This window comes from Phaseolus vulgaris, chromosome 9, assembly GCF_000499845.2.
Source record: "Phaseolus vulgaris cultivar G19833 chromosome 9, P. vulgaris v2.0, whole genome shotgun sequence".
Taxonomy (NCBI): Eukaryota; Viridiplantae; Streptophyta; class Magnoliopsida; order Fabales; family Fabaceae; genus Phaseolus; species Phaseolus vulgaris.
In genome coordinates this window covers 14,576,747-14,596,873 of record NC_023751.2, presented here as the reverse complement: position 1 = coordinate 14,596,873, position 20,127 = coordinate 14,576,747, and the positions used below count along the sequence as shown (strand labels likewise).

The 20,127-nt window shown below is 31.5% G+C and overlaps 2 protein-coding genes across 2 annotated transcripts; both read right to left on the bottom strand.

Moving 5' to 3' along the window:
* Positions 1-7,401: 7,401 nt before the first annotated feature.
* Positions 7,402-12,355, bottom strand: LOC137820692 (protein PHOX1-like). The gene is made up of 3 exons (XM_068624882.1): positions 9,996-12,355; positions 9,680-9,910; positions 7,402-7,720 (listed from the first exon to the last, which is right to left on the bottom strand). The coding sequence occupies exons 1-2, from the start codon at positions 12,034-12,036 to the stop codon at positions 9,768-9,770; spliced, it is 2,184 nt and encodes a 727-aa protein (XP_068480983.1). The 5' UTR covers positions 12,037-12,355; the 3' UTR covers positions 7,402-7,720; positions 9,680-9,767.
* A 1,939-nt stretch (positions 12,356-14,294) lies between these two features.
* LOC137823037 (calcium uptake protein, mitochondrial-like) lies at positions 14,295-17,996 on the bottom strand. The gene is made up of 7 exons (XM_068628140.1): positions 17,600-17,996; positions 17,427-17,494; positions 16,488-16,711; positions 16,265-16,348; positions 15,683-15,896; positions 15,172-15,468; positions 14,295-14,684 (listed from the first exon to the last, which is right to left on the bottom strand). The coding sequence occupies exons 1-7, from the start codon at positions 17,883-17,885 to the stop codon at positions 14,469-14,471; spliced, it is 1,389 nt and encodes a 462-aa protein (XP_068484241.1). The 5' UTR covers positions 17,886-17,996; the 3' UTR covers positions 14,295-14,468.
* Positions 17,997-20,127: the final 2,131 nt, after the last annotated feature.

Sequence of the window (20,127 nt, the reverse complement as noted above, 5' to 3'; positions counted from 1 at the left end):
TATTGTACTTGATAATTCAATTGTTACTTGTGGAATCGATATTCGTCCTTATGGAAAAATTACTTCTGACAACGCGGTGTACTTGTTCTAAAAAAGTCGTCAGTTATGCCTTATTTTCTTAGTATTTATTTTTCTAAGAACACATAATTACCTTTTTATAGGATGGTGTAAGTGGGTAGGATGGTGTTTACAAACCCTTATGGTGATCTTCAAATGATTTCTGTAAGTTTCGGTGCATCTTTTATCTTCTTTAATTGTCTTTTTTCCTTACCTTTTTCTTTTAACTTCCTTGGAGATTTTTTATCCTCCCCCTACCACTGTTTTTTCTTTGCTCTCTATAATAAATTACGTAGTAAAAAAAAATGTTTACAAAATTTGATAATCAACTGAAAAACAGCAGTAGAAACTTGCATTCAAACTCTCCCAAAACTAAGTTATTAATGAAAAAAAAAGTTTCCCTCTCATATGAGCCATTTATTTGGGCTTTAACCATGATAAATGACAAGCCCATTTAATTATGTGCATTTATCATTTGTTCTTAAAATAAACTTAATTATGGACAGAGAGGCTGCAAGAACATAATGATCATAGAGACCTTGATACCATATCATAAACTAATTCTCCCAAAAACTTAGGATATAAGGAAAAGGAACGTATTAAGTCTTTAACAAAAGCCAATCATATAAAAGAAAATAGCACAAAGTATTGACAACATCATCCACAGCTATAGGCCATGATCCATTTCAAATTCATATTCACTATTAATCCACCACTTCTAATGGTATTCTAATTGAAGTAAGCAAGAAAACTTCGAAATACAGGTCTAGTCTAAATAAAAAACCATTTTAAGAATTCATTCGTATCCAAAAAAAAGTATGTATAAATATAATCATTTTTCTGACTTTAATCTGCTGACCACGTAAAAAATATTACAAATGAAACAGACCAAATTAACTAATACTATGCCCAATCCTCTATACAGGAAACAAATGGGTGTAAATTTTTGTTATCCTAATTATATGAATTAAATTGTATACCCTTAATTTGTTGCAAAGTATAATAATGAGACGTTTATTGCCCATACAAGTGAAAGCATTCATTGGTCTATTAACCATATAAGTACAACCATTAGAGAAAAGTTATCTCTTGAATTACAATAATGTTGATAAATATGATCACGACTTAAATCATTCCATTCTCTAACTATTTTTTAAACTATATTTAAATTCACAACATTATTAATTAAAATTGAAACTAATTAACTTAGCAATTTTCCTCAATGTTAATCAATTAATTGTTTATTTCTTCTATAAAAGGATATCATGAGGCAGTATTATTTAACAATAACATGAAACTTATAATCCAATGCAAAACAACAATAAACTAAAAAAAAATAACAACCAGCAAGAAAATTTAGAAAAGTCAAAGGCCCAAAAAATAATGAATTTAAAACAAATGAAACCAACCTATTATGATGTACAACACCAATACAAGTATATAGAAATTGCTTCACTCGATAGTTCACCAAAGCACACCTGGACGAGTACTCCTCAGCAGTAAAAAGTTGGACAACATCCCCTGTTGCATACATTTTTATACTACACATTAAGTTTCATTCCCAATCATAAAACTTGCAGAAAACTTGCAAAGGCAGATATCAACAAAATAAAAACAGTTTTTCTCCTAACAAGAAATAGAGATTCAAATATACTAAATCAATTGCATGCAGCAAAAATAAAGAATGTCTACATACTTAGTCAAACTCCATGAATCATGATTACGCTTTAAAAAGACATGCAAGAACAAACAAAAAAAACTGGGACTAAGTTGTGAATTGCATCTCCTCACCGTGTTGTCTTAAATGTAATCACATTTTTATATAAAATCAGACTTCATTTGGAGAAAATAAATACAAAAAAATAGAACATAAATAATACATCCTTTAACAAAAACCAATCATATAAAAGAAAATAGCACAAACTATTGACAAGATCCTCCACGACCCATTTCAAATTCATATTCATTATTAGCCACCACTTCTAATTAAAATTTCATTGAAATGGCTTTAAGCCCTTATGATATAGAAACACATGGCAGTCCCACAAACATAAAAAGTGATGGGGGCAAAGTAACAAAAGGTAGTTGATGGTCCAAACACATAATCTCTATGCACTAAATGTACCCATACTCCTCCAAAACTTAATAGGCAGTACCAACCAAGTAGTCCCAAGCAAAATCAAACACTCACATGAATTAAAAGAAAGAATGCAGGTGCAGAATAAAACCTAAAACAAAAACTAGGTGCAGTTTTGTGATTATACTTGTCTCCCCTTCACTACCTCATGCCACAACCAAGCCCTTGCAAGATTCCAAGCTCTCTCCACAACAAGAAATCGGTGAAAGGAGAAATTGAACCGTAAATGCTAGAATGAAATAAGAAATACAGCAACAAACCAACCATGGAAGAAGAACTTGAACCCACACAAGCAAAAAAGAGGGAGAACAACCTACGAATTTGAAAGCATATGAAGGCATCAACATAAGAAGATCTACCAAATTTAAAGAAAGGGAAATAGAAATGAAGCAAAATCTTACCAAACTCAAACCGCAACTCGCCTCATCTTAAGCAACCTAGGGTTTTGAAAACTGGTGGTTTGCGAAAATTGGGGGTGTTGCGAATTTGGGGATTGAAGCTCAAGTTAGCTTACCTTAGGTTGGGGAAGAGAGTGAACGAACGCATTGAGAATTCTTCCGCACATACAAAACCACACATTAGGTTTACAATTTAAAAAAAAAAACTTTACAAAATTCGTATGTAAGTTTTGTATGTAATACACGTATGTAACAAAAAATTTCCCGCCTTAGCGCGCCACCCTTACGTACAAATTTTTTATACAAATTTTTTTATAAAAGCTATATATTGTTACATACGGAAAAAAACCGTATGTAACAAAAATTTACATACAAATATAATTTTGTATGTAAGGTCTATATGTATTTCTTGTATTACATACAAATTTATATCCATATGTAATTATCAACGGGTAATGACCAAATTTCTTGTAGTGTTTTATCTTAGTTCTTTATTTATAATACGGTATCAAAGCTCTTGTGATACAATCTCATTTACCCAAAATTTATTGGTCATATTTTGTGATACATGTTGCATATATTATAAACATGCTTCCAACACCTGTTTTAAATTATTCTTCTCTTCATGAAATGCTTTACAAAAATGCAGCAAATTTTAATGGATTAAAGGTGTTTGGTTCTTTATGTTATGCTAGCACTTTGTCAACAAATAGAAGAAAATTTGATCCAAGGGCATCAAAATGTGTTTTTATTAGTTTTAAAAGGGGGACAAAATGATATATTTTGTTGAATATTCAATCAAGAGAAATTTGTGTCTAGGGATGTCGTCTTTTATGAACATGTTTTTCCATATCTAAGGGTTCAAGATACTAGCAGTGAAACTAACAGTCCTAACATTTATGATCAAATTTCGTTTACTGAAGATCAACCTGTCTTGAGTCAGCCATCACAAACCATTCTTGCACCTTGTGATAATGTTGAAAATAACAGTGGTAATAACTGTGAGTCACACATTGAGGTTCCAAAACAAGTTTGTTCCCATATAGACCAAAACCTCAATGAAGATCCTAAAACAAAACAAATTGTGAATCAGATCAGCTTGTCTGAATGAGTACCAAGATAAAAAAAACCACCTGAGTATCTAAAGGACTATCATTGTAATCTTAATGTTTCCAATACATCTTCAAGAGTTAAATATCCTTTGAATTTTTATTTTTATTTTTGTCTTATAACAATTTATCACCTTCTTACACATCTTTTGTTATGTCTCTTTCTTCACATGTTGAGCCAAACACTTATTCTGAAACTGTGAAACATGACTATTGGAGAAAAGCTATACAATGTGAGATATCTGCTTTAGAGTCAAATCAAACATGGGAGACTACTATTCTGCCTAAAGAAAAAACAGTCATAGGTTGCAAATGGATATTCAAAATAAAATATAAGACTAATGGGAAAGTTGAAATGTATAAAGCAAGGCTAATAGCAAAGGGATACACACAAAAGGCAATGACTAACTTGATACTTTCTCTCTAGTAGCAAAGATGACCACCATAAGGTTGCTTCTTTCTCTAGCTTCTATCTATATATGGAATTGAAACAATTAGACATAAACAATGCATTTTTACATGGAGAGTGGAAAGAAGATGTATACATGATTGCTCCTCCTGGATTTATTTCTAGTCAAGCAGGACAAGTTTGAAAATTAAAAAAGGCTTTGTATGGTTTTAAGCAAGCTAGCAGAGAGTGGTTTGCCAAACTGTCATCCTTTTTGCTTTCTATGGGATATACTCAATCTATGAATGATTATTCCCTCATATCCTGAAAATCAAATAAGCAAGGAACAATATCAAATAGTTCATGTGAAGATTGAATATAGGACAATGGTCACTGTTACATGTGAAATTTAATGGCTAACTTATCTTCTTCAAGATTTCAAAGTTCCTTTTGAGAAATCGTCTCTTTTATATTGTGACAATAACTCAACAAGATACATTGCAGCAAAATCAATGTTTCATAAAACACATAGAAATAGATTGTCACATTGTTAGAGAAAAATTGAAGAAGGGTCTCATACATCTCCTTCTCATTTCTACCATAAAGAAATTGGCTGACATTTATACCAAAATCTTAAGTCCTCAATCTTTCAAGAGTATTTGTTTCAAGTTAGGTCTCATTAATATTTGCTCCCCAACTTGTGGGGGGGGGGGGGGGGGGGGGGGGGGCGCTAACAAAGGATATGGATATAAGGCTTCTAGAATATTCTCTTTGTACATATGTCTAGCCTTTATTTGTTTTTTCTTAATCTAGCCTTTATTGACTTTTTATTTTATATAGTATCTTTAACTACTACCTAGAATGAGTGTACTGCTTATATATATATATATATATATATATATATATATATATATATATATATATATATATATTCAGACTCTTTGTTTTGATTGAATCAAAGAAAAGAAAATAGAAGAAATATTCATTTTCATATCCTTTATCTTCCTTTTTCTCTTTTGTTTTATCTCAAATCTTTATTTATAATAGTAAGTGAGTCATACATCTTGTAACATGTGGTCAAGCAATTGAAGGAAGTACTAAAGTCGTTGGTACCTTCCACAACTTCCATATAAATTTTTTCGAATTGAAGTTGTGTGATGGTGCCACGATTTCTTCAACAATTCAACACTAAAATCGTTTTTACCTCTCACGACTTCACTTAAATATTAATTAAAGTCGTTTTAACCCTACATGACTTCAATATGTAACCAAAGTCATCCCACTCTCACACGACTTCATCCTTATTGAAACAAAATTATTTCAGTTTTACACGATTTCAGTGTTGAGAAGTCGTACTAAAAGACATGACTTACATATATTTAAAATAATTTTACTCATTTCCATAATAACTCACCAAAATTACATATGCTACATAAATTTTCCTAATTTTCTATATCTTGGAATATTTAAGTTTATAGTACATAGTCCAATAGATAACATTAATTCATTTTATTTTTATTGAGATAGTCTATCGTTGGTGTTGTTACATCATTTATTGTTTACCATCTATTATTTCCACATTTTACTATTAATTACATATTGCAAAATTATATAAGCTAAGCAGTAAAATATTTTCTGTTCTTTTAAACTTACAATGTTAACGATAATATTTGTTCTTATACGTCCACAAATTTAGTATTGTTTTTTATATTCACTCCCTAAAAATTATAACAGAAAAATCATTTTTCGTCATTAATTGTTTTCGTAAGTGAACAGTAAGGAAATGAGGGACACACTTGAAACTAATGACTGGTAATGGTAACCATTTATTAAGCTAATTACGAATATTAAATATTATAGTTTTAATTTATGTTGAAGCATTTTGATGATGAATTGAATGTTTATAACTTTAACATTTGAATGATTGAAAATTCTGCATCTTGAAAGGAATAAGATAAGAATATTGTATCACATTCATTATTAGTTTTTCAAACAGTTTTTAAAAAATGTTCTAATAGATTTTTAGCACAACTTAATTAATTATAATTTAACATAAAGTAATTATAATAATTTTTATAATCGAAGTATTAATCAATTAATTTTCTAATATTTTCAAAATATCAATGCGAATTTAAATAAATATTCCTAAAATAATCAATTAAGTTTTTCCGATTAGTTTTCTAAAAATAACTAAAGAAAAAACAAGTAATACTCTCATAATTGTAACTCTCATTTGATGGATTATATGATAAAATATTTGATTGAATAATTGTGTTTTTAGATACAACGATAAATAATATAATTGATTATCATTAAGTTATAAAAAAAAATTTATAAATTATTTGTATTGTTTTCTTGAGTTTGCTAATTACATTTGATATAAAAACTCCAAGATCATGAGAAACATGTGTCTTACTTCTTTTGATAAAATTTTCTTATGAAGACAGTTAGTGATTTTAATTGTTATATACTTTGATTTTAATTTGTTGGATATTTGTCACTTTTTATTATTTCTTTCCAAAACTCTTCTGAATATTTTTATATTTTTTGTGGTATAATTTGCAATAGGTCATTTAAGTTGGTATCTCAAAAACATTATTCAAGAGATTGAATTCATATACTCTATAATTATATGTTTCACATGAAAAATATGTTTGAAATATAATTTCACAAAACAATACAAACAATCTCTTTTATATTGAATGAATTGTAACTACTCAATTTAAAATCGAGTAGATTTTAGTTAATATAAAATCTTTGGTATATTTGTTTTCTTACTCTTATCTTCTACTTTCTTTTTGATATATTTTTTTGTTTTTTATAAAATCAAATCTTCTTATTAAGTAGATCCATTTTTTTAAGTTGTAAGAGAGAATCAGGACTGTTTCTTCCTATCCCTCCATATCTTCTTCTTTCACCTCCATATATTTTCAAATTTTCAAAAATACCCCTATATACTATTCCGGATTACATAATCTGAAAGTCATTTTTCAAATTTGTAACTAGCTTTCGGATTACATAATCCGGAAGCCTTTTTTCATATGCATGATTAATTTTTGGATTACATAATCCGGAAGTCTTATTTAGCTTCCGGATTATGTAATCCATGAGTCTTTTTTTCAAAAGAGTTTTCGGATTACATAATCTAGAAACTACTATATGGGGTGACATAAGAAGGATAAAAATGTATTTTCATGTTGTGTATGGAGGTGGCAGAAGAAGATATGGAGGTGCAGGAAGAAACAGTCGAGAATCCGGGGTTGCTAACTATTTAGTGGTCATTCAAATATATAGAACAGGAAGAAAAAAAAATGATAAAAATGAAATACTATATTGTGATACTTGATATTCATAAATTGTTACATTACACCACCTAATCACTTACCAAATACACATTACAATATTAATCACAACCCTTTCTCACCTATAAAAAAAAACCTTTATATCCAATATACTGGTACACCCAAAAGAATGAAACCCCGCAGCAAATCCCTTCAAGTATAGAAACAGAATAAATATAACCAGGTTTTCTAGTCTGAAATCCCAACTAGTATAACACTGGCCTCAGAAAAAATAATCCAATCATAGCACCAAACAATGAGCTAAACAACTGTATGGAGAACAAAAATCCCTGCAAAAAAGGCAAGAAACCCCTTCAGAATATCAACCAACATCGATAAAAGGTAATTGAGCAAAAAGATAGAAAAAAAACATAGTTGAAGGTATATAATAATGTAATTTTATAACAATAAAAAAACAGCACAAAAGATTTTAAGATGGAAAATATTAAATGTTAAGGACAACTGTAAAATACTAAAACTATTCTTAACTTTTATTATTAGTCAATCCAGTACTCTTATATGTAACCCAAATATTAATATATTGTCAGTTAAAACAAAATGTAACTGAAGCTTTTCGTTACATAGTATAGCCAAAAGTTTCTTCCACCAGACAGGGAAGTGAGGGAACCGAATGAAAACTGGAAAATCTCTTCTTACAAATTGTTTGCTGGAGTCATTCATCTGGTAAATTAAGTGCAGTAGTAACCATGAACAGCTATATCAATCAAACAGTGACTCAAAACTATTATTGAATTGACTAAAGATAAGGACATTTCATAGTATATAGTAAATGCAAATCTCATTATAAGTTGATTTTATAAGGTTGAGTTAAACTTAAAATTTACTTTTTAATATGGTATCTTATCATAACTATTTAAAGTTTATCCTAACGAGAGTTGGTTGAGTTTATCACATCACTTTTCGTTGTCAAACCACCTATAATATATAATATCATACATGAATTGGCACATCTTTTAAAGATAAGAACATTTCATAATATATAAGTGAGTGCAAGGTTGAATTAGTCTTGACTTCTTAATATTATTAGTTTATAATACATATAAACATTAGCTACATTAACTATTGTGCATGTTTCTATGTTATTATAAAGTTTATATAATCCTACTAGACAAGAGCATATTGCACTTATCGAAGGTCAATAAAAACAATACATTGCCTCTTGCATATGATAGCCTATGTTCCTCAAACACTAAGTCCATAAAACTGCCGAAGCAGTAGGTAGAATTGATTTTCTTGCTCGGAACTTCAGATATAACAAGGATGCTGGAACCCTTCGGCATAAAAGCTTGGCTTGAAATGAAATAAAAAGCCGATTAGGAAGAGACTGTGAGGAGGGACAGAACATGGATAATCATTAGGTATGCAGGACCATGTCACAGCATATAAAATCCCCTAGTTTTTTTTTATTTCCTTTTCCCCCTCTGAACAAACACTTTCTGTTTTTGATATTCTTTCTTCTATTTTATTGTATGGAGTGCCACTGTATCAAAATTCATTGGCAATGCCACTTGGTCTCCAATGTTATTTCTGGAAGAAGGATTCTCCTTTCCTCAGAAGTTGTACACAATTTTTTCCCTGATGTATTACATGAATTTGTTTCTCAATTCTCACTGCAAACTCAACAGAAACCCACGCATGATAATCATTTTCTCAGTAATACCGAATGCCATGGTAATCTGCAGACAAGTCTAAATGTTTGGGTGGGGGGTTGGAGGCACAACCAATGCCTTACCCTGATTCTAAACAAACACAGAAACATCTTGGACAGTAGAAAGTCATTCACCTTCAATTGTGGTGGTAGGTAACTGACACCTATTATTATCTATTTGTCATGGTTATTCAGCCAACTCATCTTGATACCTTCTTAGTTTGTTGGCAATTATAAAAGAAGATTAAGGTTTGGCTTACAGACGCAAATTGATATACATGGGAAAAAAACTACAATTTCTAAGATCTTTCCTGCCACAAATAGAAATAACCTCAGTAGTGTTTTGAATATGCAAATCATGAACAACAATTGAAACCCCCCCTCTACCCCATTCAAAACATGAATAAATCATGCCAACAGAAAACATCTACCCGGCTAGTCTAGCATCCCGTTGTTCATGAAACAACAATTTCAGTTATAAACATAAACTTTCAAAAAATAATTAACTGCTGTTGGAAGAAGATCTTCTGTAAGAGGAGCACAGAAAACAAAATTGTAGAACACGTATGATCTCACTTACCCGTCTTAAAATGGGATGAAGACAGCTTAAAGAATACCAAGACAAAAGAAATCATGCCTCTGAAGAATTTTAAACTATAGAAGAAAACTTAAAACTGCTCCAAGATGGAATGAAGTTTAGGAACACGCCGACGAAACAATGGTTCAAGTCGAAATGATGGATCACCAAACTGCCACCCCTGAGCATCGTACATCTCATTCCATGCCTGTACTATCTCATCAATTTTGAACCCTGTCATTAAGAAGAATGGATTGTTAGCTATCAGTAATCCTAAAATATTTATTTTAAAGGAATATCACATTTGTCCATCTCATACCTTCAAGTGCTGTTTCATTTGAGCAGTGATTCTTTACAATGAAAGCAATATCTGTTCCAGAAGTTCCAGCCAGTTCAAACTTTTCAACTGCAACCTCCAAACATTCCTCCCATGTGGGAAGGCCAAGCTTATATTCCACAACAGAACGTTCATACAACAAGGTTCCCCATAGAAGGTGTATCTGAGACCTCATCTTTGCAGCCTGCTTTGAAGCTTCATCATCAGAAACATCTTTGACAAGACCATCCAACCCCATTTTCTCTAACTGTTCTCTATACTTATCTGATTTGGATATTCCATTCAAACGCTGCTCCTCAGCCTCCTCCCACATCAAGATGCCTTTCTCCATGCTATCCTCTGCCTTGTTATAAAGTTGTAGAACCTCTTCAGAAAAGCCAGCATCTGAGTCCTTGCATGCCAATGCATAACACCAGCACAGCCTTGCTTGCTCAAACTGCTGATGCCCAAGAGCAAGATATCCATCGTAGAAGTCAGGTTTGATTTTCAAGGCTTCTTCATATCTCATTTCTGCTTTCTCGTACTCCCTTCGTGCCAACTCATATGCAGCTTTTATATGTTCCAAGGAAGACTCTCTGGTCCCATCCTCCGAAAAAGAACCTTGGTTCCTTGCCCTGGACATTTGAACACTTCCCCAATTAAACAGTGCCAAGGCAGCCATCTCTTGAAATTTATCAGCAGCAATTCCAAAAAGTTCTTGAGCCTCAGTGCTTGCTACCGTATCCTCCATCGCTTCTCCGTACAGCTTCATTGCAAACTCATGAGTATCTAGATAAGAATCTGACTCAAACCCTACATGGTTCTTGAACAGCCTTGCAAACTGGAGAAGCCAATCCTCCACAGCAAGTATCCTTTTTGCAGCATCTTCATCTCTGCCTCCTTCCATACCCGTATTCTCAACACCATCATTTCTTTTTCCACCATCCCTTTGCACCTCATCCCCGTTGGTTGTTGTTCCATCATAAGAAGGTTCTTGATCTGGACTGACCTCGGTAATATAAAGCCTAAACGATGTCTTCTCAGGAGCAGACTTTTCAGCTAACCTCAGTTCATCTGTAGTAGTGATAGTAACCAAATCACCTTCTTTATCCTTATACTTGACAAGAACTCCCTTCAAACCCGGAAACCGGTCCCTAGCTATATCCCTCACCAACTTCGCACTACAATTCACGGGTAAGTGAGCCCACCTTATATCTTCTCCAAACACCAACTTGACGCTCCTCGTGATCGTGACAGGTTTTTCTTCCTCCACAGGTTCGACTTCCACCACCTTTTTTTCGTGCTCAATTGCTTTTGAATCCACCTTTTTTTCGTGCTCAATTGCTTTTGAAACCACCTTGCTTTCTTGCCCAATTGTTTTAGAAACCACCTTTTTATCCTCAACAATAACACCCAGGTTTTCCTTCACAATCACCTTGTCCTCAATTTTTTTACCTCTCTTTTTCTTCAGTTTTTGCGAAGAATGAGAAGGAGAGTGATAAACGGTGGTATCAAAAGCCATCCTTTTATCATCAACAGAGACCCCCTTTTCTTCCCTTGACTTCGTGAGACTCTCGAGAGATTCCAACGCTGTGAGATTATTTGGCTCCATGCTCAAAACAAGATTGACATCCCTGAGCGCCAAATCAAGGCGATTAAGCTCACGATAGCATGTGGCTCTTTTCAGAAGAGCTTTGCTGTACTTTGGAGACACTTCCAGCGCCAAATTGCATTCGTGAATGGCTCGAGGGTATTCCCCGAGACCCAATTGCATGTAACACGTGGCCATGTTAGTACGAAGGTGTGCGACATCTATGTGGTTCTTCGGAAGCAGCTTCAGTGCCTTCTCGTACTTGAGCATAGCGCCTTCGTGGTCCTTCTTCTGAAACAATTTGTTACCTTCTTCCCTGAACTCTTGTGACATGTTAATGAACATTGCCGTGTCTTCATCGAAAGCTTTGGAGGACTTGGCAGATTTGGCGTGTGAATTTGCAGCACCCGGAGTAGCATCGATACCCTTCTTCTTCCCTGTGGGTTTTCCCATTAAGAACCAAAGGAAGAGTCCGAATCAAGATTCGAGAAAGAGAAATGAATGAAGGAAGAAAGGAAAGGATACAAGTAGGTGAAAAGGGAGAACTGAATTGAACGGTTGGTCTTCTGGGAACGAATATGTTGAGCAGAGAAAATTGTGAAGAACAGAACAACAGTGATTGCGGCACTACAGGTTAAGTCATGTTTATTGCATAAGCACTTATCTCTAGGGCTTAGTTTGGCCCAGGTCAACGCTGTCACAAGGATACAAGTTTCACTTCTGTACATACTTGGAGATACATTGGGTTATTTAATAAGAAAAAATTATTTAATTGAAATAGATTTTGGTTTTAAATGAAAAATAAATTTTAAACTGTCATTACAATATTTGTAAAAATGGTTAGTCTGACTTTTTAATTTGAACATACTGATTTTTTTTCCATATCCCTTCATATTTTAAAACACTAAATATTTTAAATTATTTAATACTATCTCTTTAAATTTATAAATTATAACTTTTTATACCCATGGTGAATGTGTGATAATAACATTATTTAACTTTTATACAAAATTATTTAAATTGATATAAATGGAGGTATAAGTATACAATATATCTATTATAAAAAATAAAAATAAGATATAAATTCTTACCCATCAAATCTTAACCTAAAAAAAATCATGAAATAGAAACCAATTTTTAGACATCAAAATAATTAATTGCAATAGTAACTAAATTAGATACCAAATTTAGAAACTAAATAATTGGAACTATTTAACAATAATAGAAACTAATTTAGAAAATAATTTTTTTTTTAGTTTCTAAATTGTTCTCTTATTTAGTTATTATTGTAACTAATTATTTTAGTTTCTAAAAATTGGTTTCTATTTCATGATTTTCTTGTAGTGTTAATGATGAAATAAAATTTTACATTATAACTAGAAAAAAATATACTTAAACTTGCTTCTGGAATCTGGCCAATTCCTTCTTATGTATAGTATTGAGCAATTAAAAAACAATTGAAAAATTATTTTGACAAACACCTTTTCTATAAAAAAAATCATTACAATTCATTTTAATAATAAAATATTTAATTAAAATATAAATTAATTTATTTAATAAAATGATAATAATAACAATAGGTATAAATTACTTGAATAAAGTTTTTATGCTTATCCATTAGTTTAACTAAATACTATATGTATTAATAATGTAGAGAGCAATTATTATTAGTATTTTTTTTAAGAAATGATCAATTTTTTCTTAAATTTTCTAATGTGTTGTTGATTATAGTTTATAATGTTGTGTGATCTTTGATTATTTTTTTTTTTTAGTGTTGTATCTATAAAAGATACTCTGATGTCTAAGTTAGAGATATCTCTGATGTAGGTGAGTATAATAAATATTGTTTAATGCATACTTTTGTATTGGTTAGTGTGTTTATCTATAGGATTGTAATGGACATCTTACTCGGTCGAAATTAAGGTTAAGTTAACCTTAGAATTTTAGATAAAATTTCTTATTGTGATTACGTTAATTATTTTGTGTTGGATCTTTGTCATCCAAGAGATAATTAGTAAGTGATAAGTATTTTTTATTTAAAATTAAAAAAGTAGAAAATGTATAGATTTAATAGCTTTAAAAACATTTTTTAATTGTAAATTTATTATTTTTTATAATAATTATCTAAAAATGTACTAATAATGATTTATAATTAAAAATATTATATAATACTGTACATATTCATTCAACTTATATTTGTACTATTTCACTTTATTTTAATTCTTGTAATTTTGAATTAGTTGGCTTTTTTCCACTTTGTTTGCTATTAATTTTATTTGAGTGTTTAAGTTTTCTTTTGCATTTATATTTTTTTTCCTAATCAATCAAATAGAAGAAAAAGAAAAAAAAATCTTTTCATTTTCATTTCAACTACACAATCTTGAATTATTTTTTTCATTCTTTTTCTTTCATTCTAGTTTCTGTACTATCATTTTTTTTACTTTTTTTTCTTTGAAAACTCAACAAAGTGTTGGTTGAGCTTAGGTAGTTAGACAGAAGACGCCTGATTTGTTTTTTCTTGTTTTTTGAGACATGCATGTCATGTAATTACTCGTTAGTACTTTTTTTTTCAATAGCTATTTTTAGCTTTAGTTGACTGAGATGTGTAACTGTTGTAGTTTGTTGTTAATGTTTTTTCTCTTTATATCTTAAGATAAGTGACATATTTACATGTAGTTTGACATATGTTAATTGAACCACATGCTTACACATTTACAACAAACCATTCTTAAGATAGGTGAAAATCATTATTCACAGGAATTCTCCAAAAAAAAAATTTTTTTAAATTGAAAGAATTTTACACAGCTGAGGTATGTCTACTGTCTAAGAACTAACAGTTCTGGACACTGCCTACTGTGCTGTGTTGCGTGTAACCTAAACCAAAATCAGGAAAACAACCGTGAAGAAGGAGAGGTGTTCCTACACTTCCAGCAGCATGACAAAAAACCCATGATTCCTGTCTCCGTGGTTTGAGCAATGTCTCTTTCTCGATGTTGTAGCACTCTAACAAACTCCTCTGTACTCAGGCTACCATCCCCATTTGCGTCAAACAAATGGAAAACAATCTCAATCACATTGTCCGAGAGAGATAAACCGCAAACCTGTAATTGAACAATCAAAACATACCAATTTATTAAAGACATTTTAAGAAGTTGGTATAAAGAAATCAGAAACACTCTAAGCAAATTCATAACAACCACTGGATGGTTTCAAAATCATTGATGAGAATATGAAGGACTTGAAAGTAAAGAAAAAGGGATTCAAAAGTTAGAACTGATAAATTGTTGGTTTTCCAATCTGGGTTATACTCTGCACTTTAAATAGGCCACGCCACATCCTCAACTTTGTCACCATATTCTTGACAAAATGAGGTAGAACATTGTGGCACTCTTTCTAACACCTATATCCCATTTTACATAATCTATAAACTTGATTCAAAGTGAAGTCTCTATCATAGAATTGATACAAAATATATGATAAGCCACCAGTATTTCTGGATTCTCTTTTCTTTTTGTTATAAAGGATTTCTAAAAGTTACCCCTATAATAATTTTTTTATTGAAATGAGCAAGAAATCAAAAGGTCGTACATGTGATGCAGCTCGCTGAAAATCATCTCTTGTTAACAGGCCTTGTACTTCAGCAAAACTGAAAATGGCCAACGAAAATGGTAATAACTTTTTCCGCAGCTCGGAAAAGTTTTTGAACTCCTCAAATGTAATGCGTACATCCTTAAACCGCGGATCATTGCTCAATTCATCAACTAGTTTAAGCAACCTGCCTAGATGACTCAAGTCAGCAGAAGCAACAATGGAGTGTGCAAAGTCCTTGGCCGATATAGTTTTTCGAGATTTGTAATCATAATGAGCAAACTCCAACCTCACAATCTATACACATAATATTATAATTAGTCTTCATGGATAATCAATCGAAAGTCAATAAAGAAATGAAACTCATCCAAAAAAAAGTTAAAGGCTTATTTGATCCTAATAATTATCACTTAGAAACTAGTTGTTTTTAAGTTATAGGAGCAATACATTTCAAGTTATCCGGTTAAATCACAACTGCATATGTAAGGCAAAGAAGCAACTAGAGACATACTTCATCATGCAAGTCTCTTATAAACTGAACAAATTTATCATGCTTTAGGCGTCCCTTTCCATCTTTACCAAATAAGTATTCCACAAGCCCTCCATTCTCTTGAGAAGCATTGGCCTTTAGACCAGTTCGTCTTCCATCCCCATGGTGAACACCTTGTCTAGTATGAGATTGCAGTGATTGCATCACTTTCTTGAATTCTTCCTTATCTATCTCTCTGGAAATGGAAAAAACTAATTAAGGGCCCTAGGAATGAAGAACAAAATGGGAAGAGTTATCACCCACAAGAACATCAAATCAAATTTAAGATGCAACAAGAATTATGACACTGTAATAGGATAATTTTTTGTCTCTTTGATTTGATGCCATTAATAAACAGTCTACTAGCAATTATATGATGATTAACAGATTATTAGCAACCAGCATGTTTAGAACTGACCATATGGTTAAAAATGTTAAACATGTAACTTATTGTGCAAGAAATAATCACAGTTTACAACATACCAAGTTACTAACACGGGCTACTAGTGTAATCTACAGAATATGATTGATAATTCATTGAAAGAAGGTAGCATGAGCACTTACCCGTCATTATCCCTGTCAAACATTTTAAATGCTGCGGAGAAGCTTGATTCTGGGATGCTAAGCAGAGTTACAAAGAAGATATACCTGTACCAGTTAAAGTGAGACCATTATGTAAACAGAGAAAAAAAAGACAGAGGGTAATAATTAGTTTACACCCTACTCTCTGATCTAAACAAAGTCCAAGTCTTCCATAAGCACAATGAATACAGGTTACAGAACTCACTCTTGAAAGGATATAAGTTCATCGTTGTCTACATCAAAAAGCATAAAAAAATGCGAAGGGGAACAACACAAATGGCCAGGACTTCTTTCACCTTTCAAGTATCCCTCTCTTACTATGTTAGATTCTGATGGAGGGAAAACAGGAACAACTGCTCGCATTAGGTCCACAGGTTTCATGACTATCTCTCCTTCTGGAGTATGACAAGATGCAAAGTACTCAAAAACCTTAAATACAGAAGAGTAGAGTTTGTCAGTATAAAGATCTTTCTTAAAACAGGGTCTTACAGTCTTGATGTTTGTTCGTTTCAGTGTCTGTAAAACTGATTTTGATTGAAACTAATTTTGAAGTGCAGCCACTAGATTTTTTTCTCTTCAGAAGCAAGTCAACACTTAAACTCAGTATAAAATTTTCTATTAAACACAAAAGCCATCCAAAGTGCACGTTTGGTTTAATGTATATATGATTGACATTAAGCATAAATTAAAAATAGTAGGTTCTACGCATTTTTATTCTATTGATCTTGCATTTTTATTCTATTGATCTTAACATGCCACTCATGCAAGTATTTGATGTGAAAACAAATACAAACAACTTTGTTTGACCTCAAAATATATTTGAAGAGTTTGAATAAACTCTCTACGTCTAAGTCAAATGCGTAAACATTTATTTAAAATCACATTTCTTGGTATTTCAACATAATTTGAATAATCCAACACAAATTTTAACGTAGCTTGAAGTGTTAATGTATTATTCCAAAGAGAAAAGCATATCTCGAATTATCAAATTTAAAGAAACATCGAACTATTTATCTTGAATTGGCTATGCATAAATGGTTTTATACAAGAATGCAGGTAGTGCAATTAGGCAAGTCTCAACATGCTAGCTATACATATATACAAAGAAAATGATGCGCTTGAAAAGTAAAAGAGATAAAAACACCTTTTGGGGTGGACTATGCAACCGAAGGCGCTTCTCATAGTTGAAGAAAACCTTGGCTCTGTACGCATCTGCAAGAAAACAGAAAGTACGTTTAGTCTTCTAGTACTAGCTGTAAAGATTAAACGAAAACATTTGGGGGGAGAGGTAAATCGTTTGGAAAGGAAAAAAGGTACCTCCAAAAAGAAAACCATGAGTAGTTTCAGGAAGGGATGATTTTTCAGAGAATGACGGTGAAGAACTGCGAGGGGCATTGTTTAAGAAAGGGAATTCGAAGGGTGAAGTGGGTGGGTTGTAGCAATATAAAAGGGCAAGAGCAGAGGCTACGCCTACAACAATGGTTGAACCTGAACCCCACTTGAAATTGGGACGTGGATTGGGAGAAGAGGAAGTGGAGAAATTTAGGGTATGGAAGCGTTGGGTGAACTGAGAGAATCTCCGGAGAGTGGAAAAGGAAGGCATGATGAAGTGCTCAGAAGAGAAGAACCGGACCGTGTTTTTGCTTTACTTCTTCTTCTTCTTCTTTTTGTAATGCCTAGCCAAGGCGCCAAGCCAAGAATCACAGCCAAAGATAGATCCTGTCCAACTAACTTTACCTCCAGCCAAGATTCTGCTCATCACAACCATCCATCTGTTAATCCACATCAATCCGACAGTAAGAAATCAGAAAGAAAATACAATCAACGGTCCAGATCTTCTGACTAAGAACGCCCTGCTGTAGAGTGACAACAGAGAACATCTATTATTACCCGTACAAACTGTTTCTGTTTTTTGTTAGTTCAGAAACAGTTATAACTGGAAGCCCACCTTCCAGCATATGGGCTATGTGCTTTGGTTGCAAAATTCATATTATTCCAATTTTACATATTATTATGAAATATTTTCGTTATTATCTTAATTTTAAATTTTATAAAATATATGTGTGCATGTAATGGAGAGAGGGGTGAAGAATAAGTAACAAGTCGTTGTTTTTGAGTTACACTGAGCTCAGAAATTTTAGATAAAGTTTTACATTCAAATTTTGTAGATTAAAAAGTAAAATATATAACTTAAAGAAAAAACCACACTACAGATAATAAGTGAGATCTTTCAGTGTAAATTAATTACGAATAAAGGTCATAAATACTTCATGTTTATAACATAGTTATGAAAAAATTTCACATTAAAGTTAAACACAAAGTTTTAAATATTATATCATAGTAGTCTTGCTATAGGTTAATATTTTTAACTTATTATTTTATTACAACCTCTTACATAAATATGCATGTAATCACTTCAACTTATTTTTCTATACTCATATTTATTTTCTTACTCATCAATTTCTTGTTTATTTACCCATTTTAGTATCAGAACATTATCTGTACTTATTTTTATTATTGTTATTATATTAGGTCACGTGCCAATAAAATTAGAAACTTTGACTCATTGAGTTAAACTCATAGACATCTACAATTATGATAAGAATACGCTCTAGATCTATTTTTTTTATAATATATTTTGTTCTAAAATATAATAAATTGCGTTGTGAAACCTAAAACATATTTTAAATAAAGCATGTATTCCTTCAAAATAAATCATCTTTCAAAACTAATGTTTTTTTGTGGATTGGGAAAATTTGAAGGAATAGAAAATAATTGATTTGAGAAGAGAGTAAAAGAAAAGTGGGATTATTTGAATTAAGGTGAAAAAATGGAAAGTGTGAAGAGAAATGAAGAAAAAATTTATAAAAGTTTTCTTGAAATTCGAAATTTTAATATTTTATAATTGATAAAAAGATAAGATTGATATTTTAATATTTTAATATTTTTTTAATTGATAAAAAAATGAATACAATTTTTTCTTGCATTTAAAAATAATTAAAAATATAATTTATTTATTTGTACATTCTAGTTGTTTGTAATTAAAACATTATTTTCAATACTATCTAAGAATTGACTTTTGTAAGGACCGAGAAAAATAATTTTAGAGTAAAATTGATATAATTAAAATGGTACTGGAATATTATATTATTAAAGTTAACCGAACATATAAATATAGAAATTCAGTTATTTAGGTTTCATTTTAAAAGAATCATCATCTTCCTAAAAACTTTTTCATTTTCTCTGTCTTCTCCTTAAAATTATGACATTCTCGCTCATCAGTTTGACAATCGGAGTTCGTCATTGGACTCCTAGCAGTGAACTCTACAAGATTTCCCGATCAAAATCTTAGATAAAATAAGTTCATTTTTGGCTCATTTTCCTTTGAGTTAGTTTTGATCTTATTAGGTTTGCCTTTAGTTTAATCTTGCATGTGATGCTTTTATATTCAGAAGTAGTCTCTGTTAGCTTAGGATCCTAGTGGTATAGTTAGATTTGTGATCAGGATTCTTTGGTGCAAGTTAAGTGACCTTTAAGCTTTTGGTAGATTTGGAGCTCTTATTGGGTATCTATCTGCTCAAGTTCAGGTAATGGAAGCTAGTTTTAAATTTCTAATAGAACCTTAGGCTATAAGATCTGGATATGGAGGTGACGTGGTCACCAGTCTCGAATGTTCTTGCATGATTGTCTTTTTTAAGAGTAAAGTAATATATTGAATGAAAAGGTTGATTTTGAATATTATGCAGTGATTTTTAAGGTGAATAAGTTGATGAAAGTGTTGTGATTGAGAATTGAAAATGGTTGAATGGTCATATAAATGAGTTGAATTGTATTTGTATAGTTTG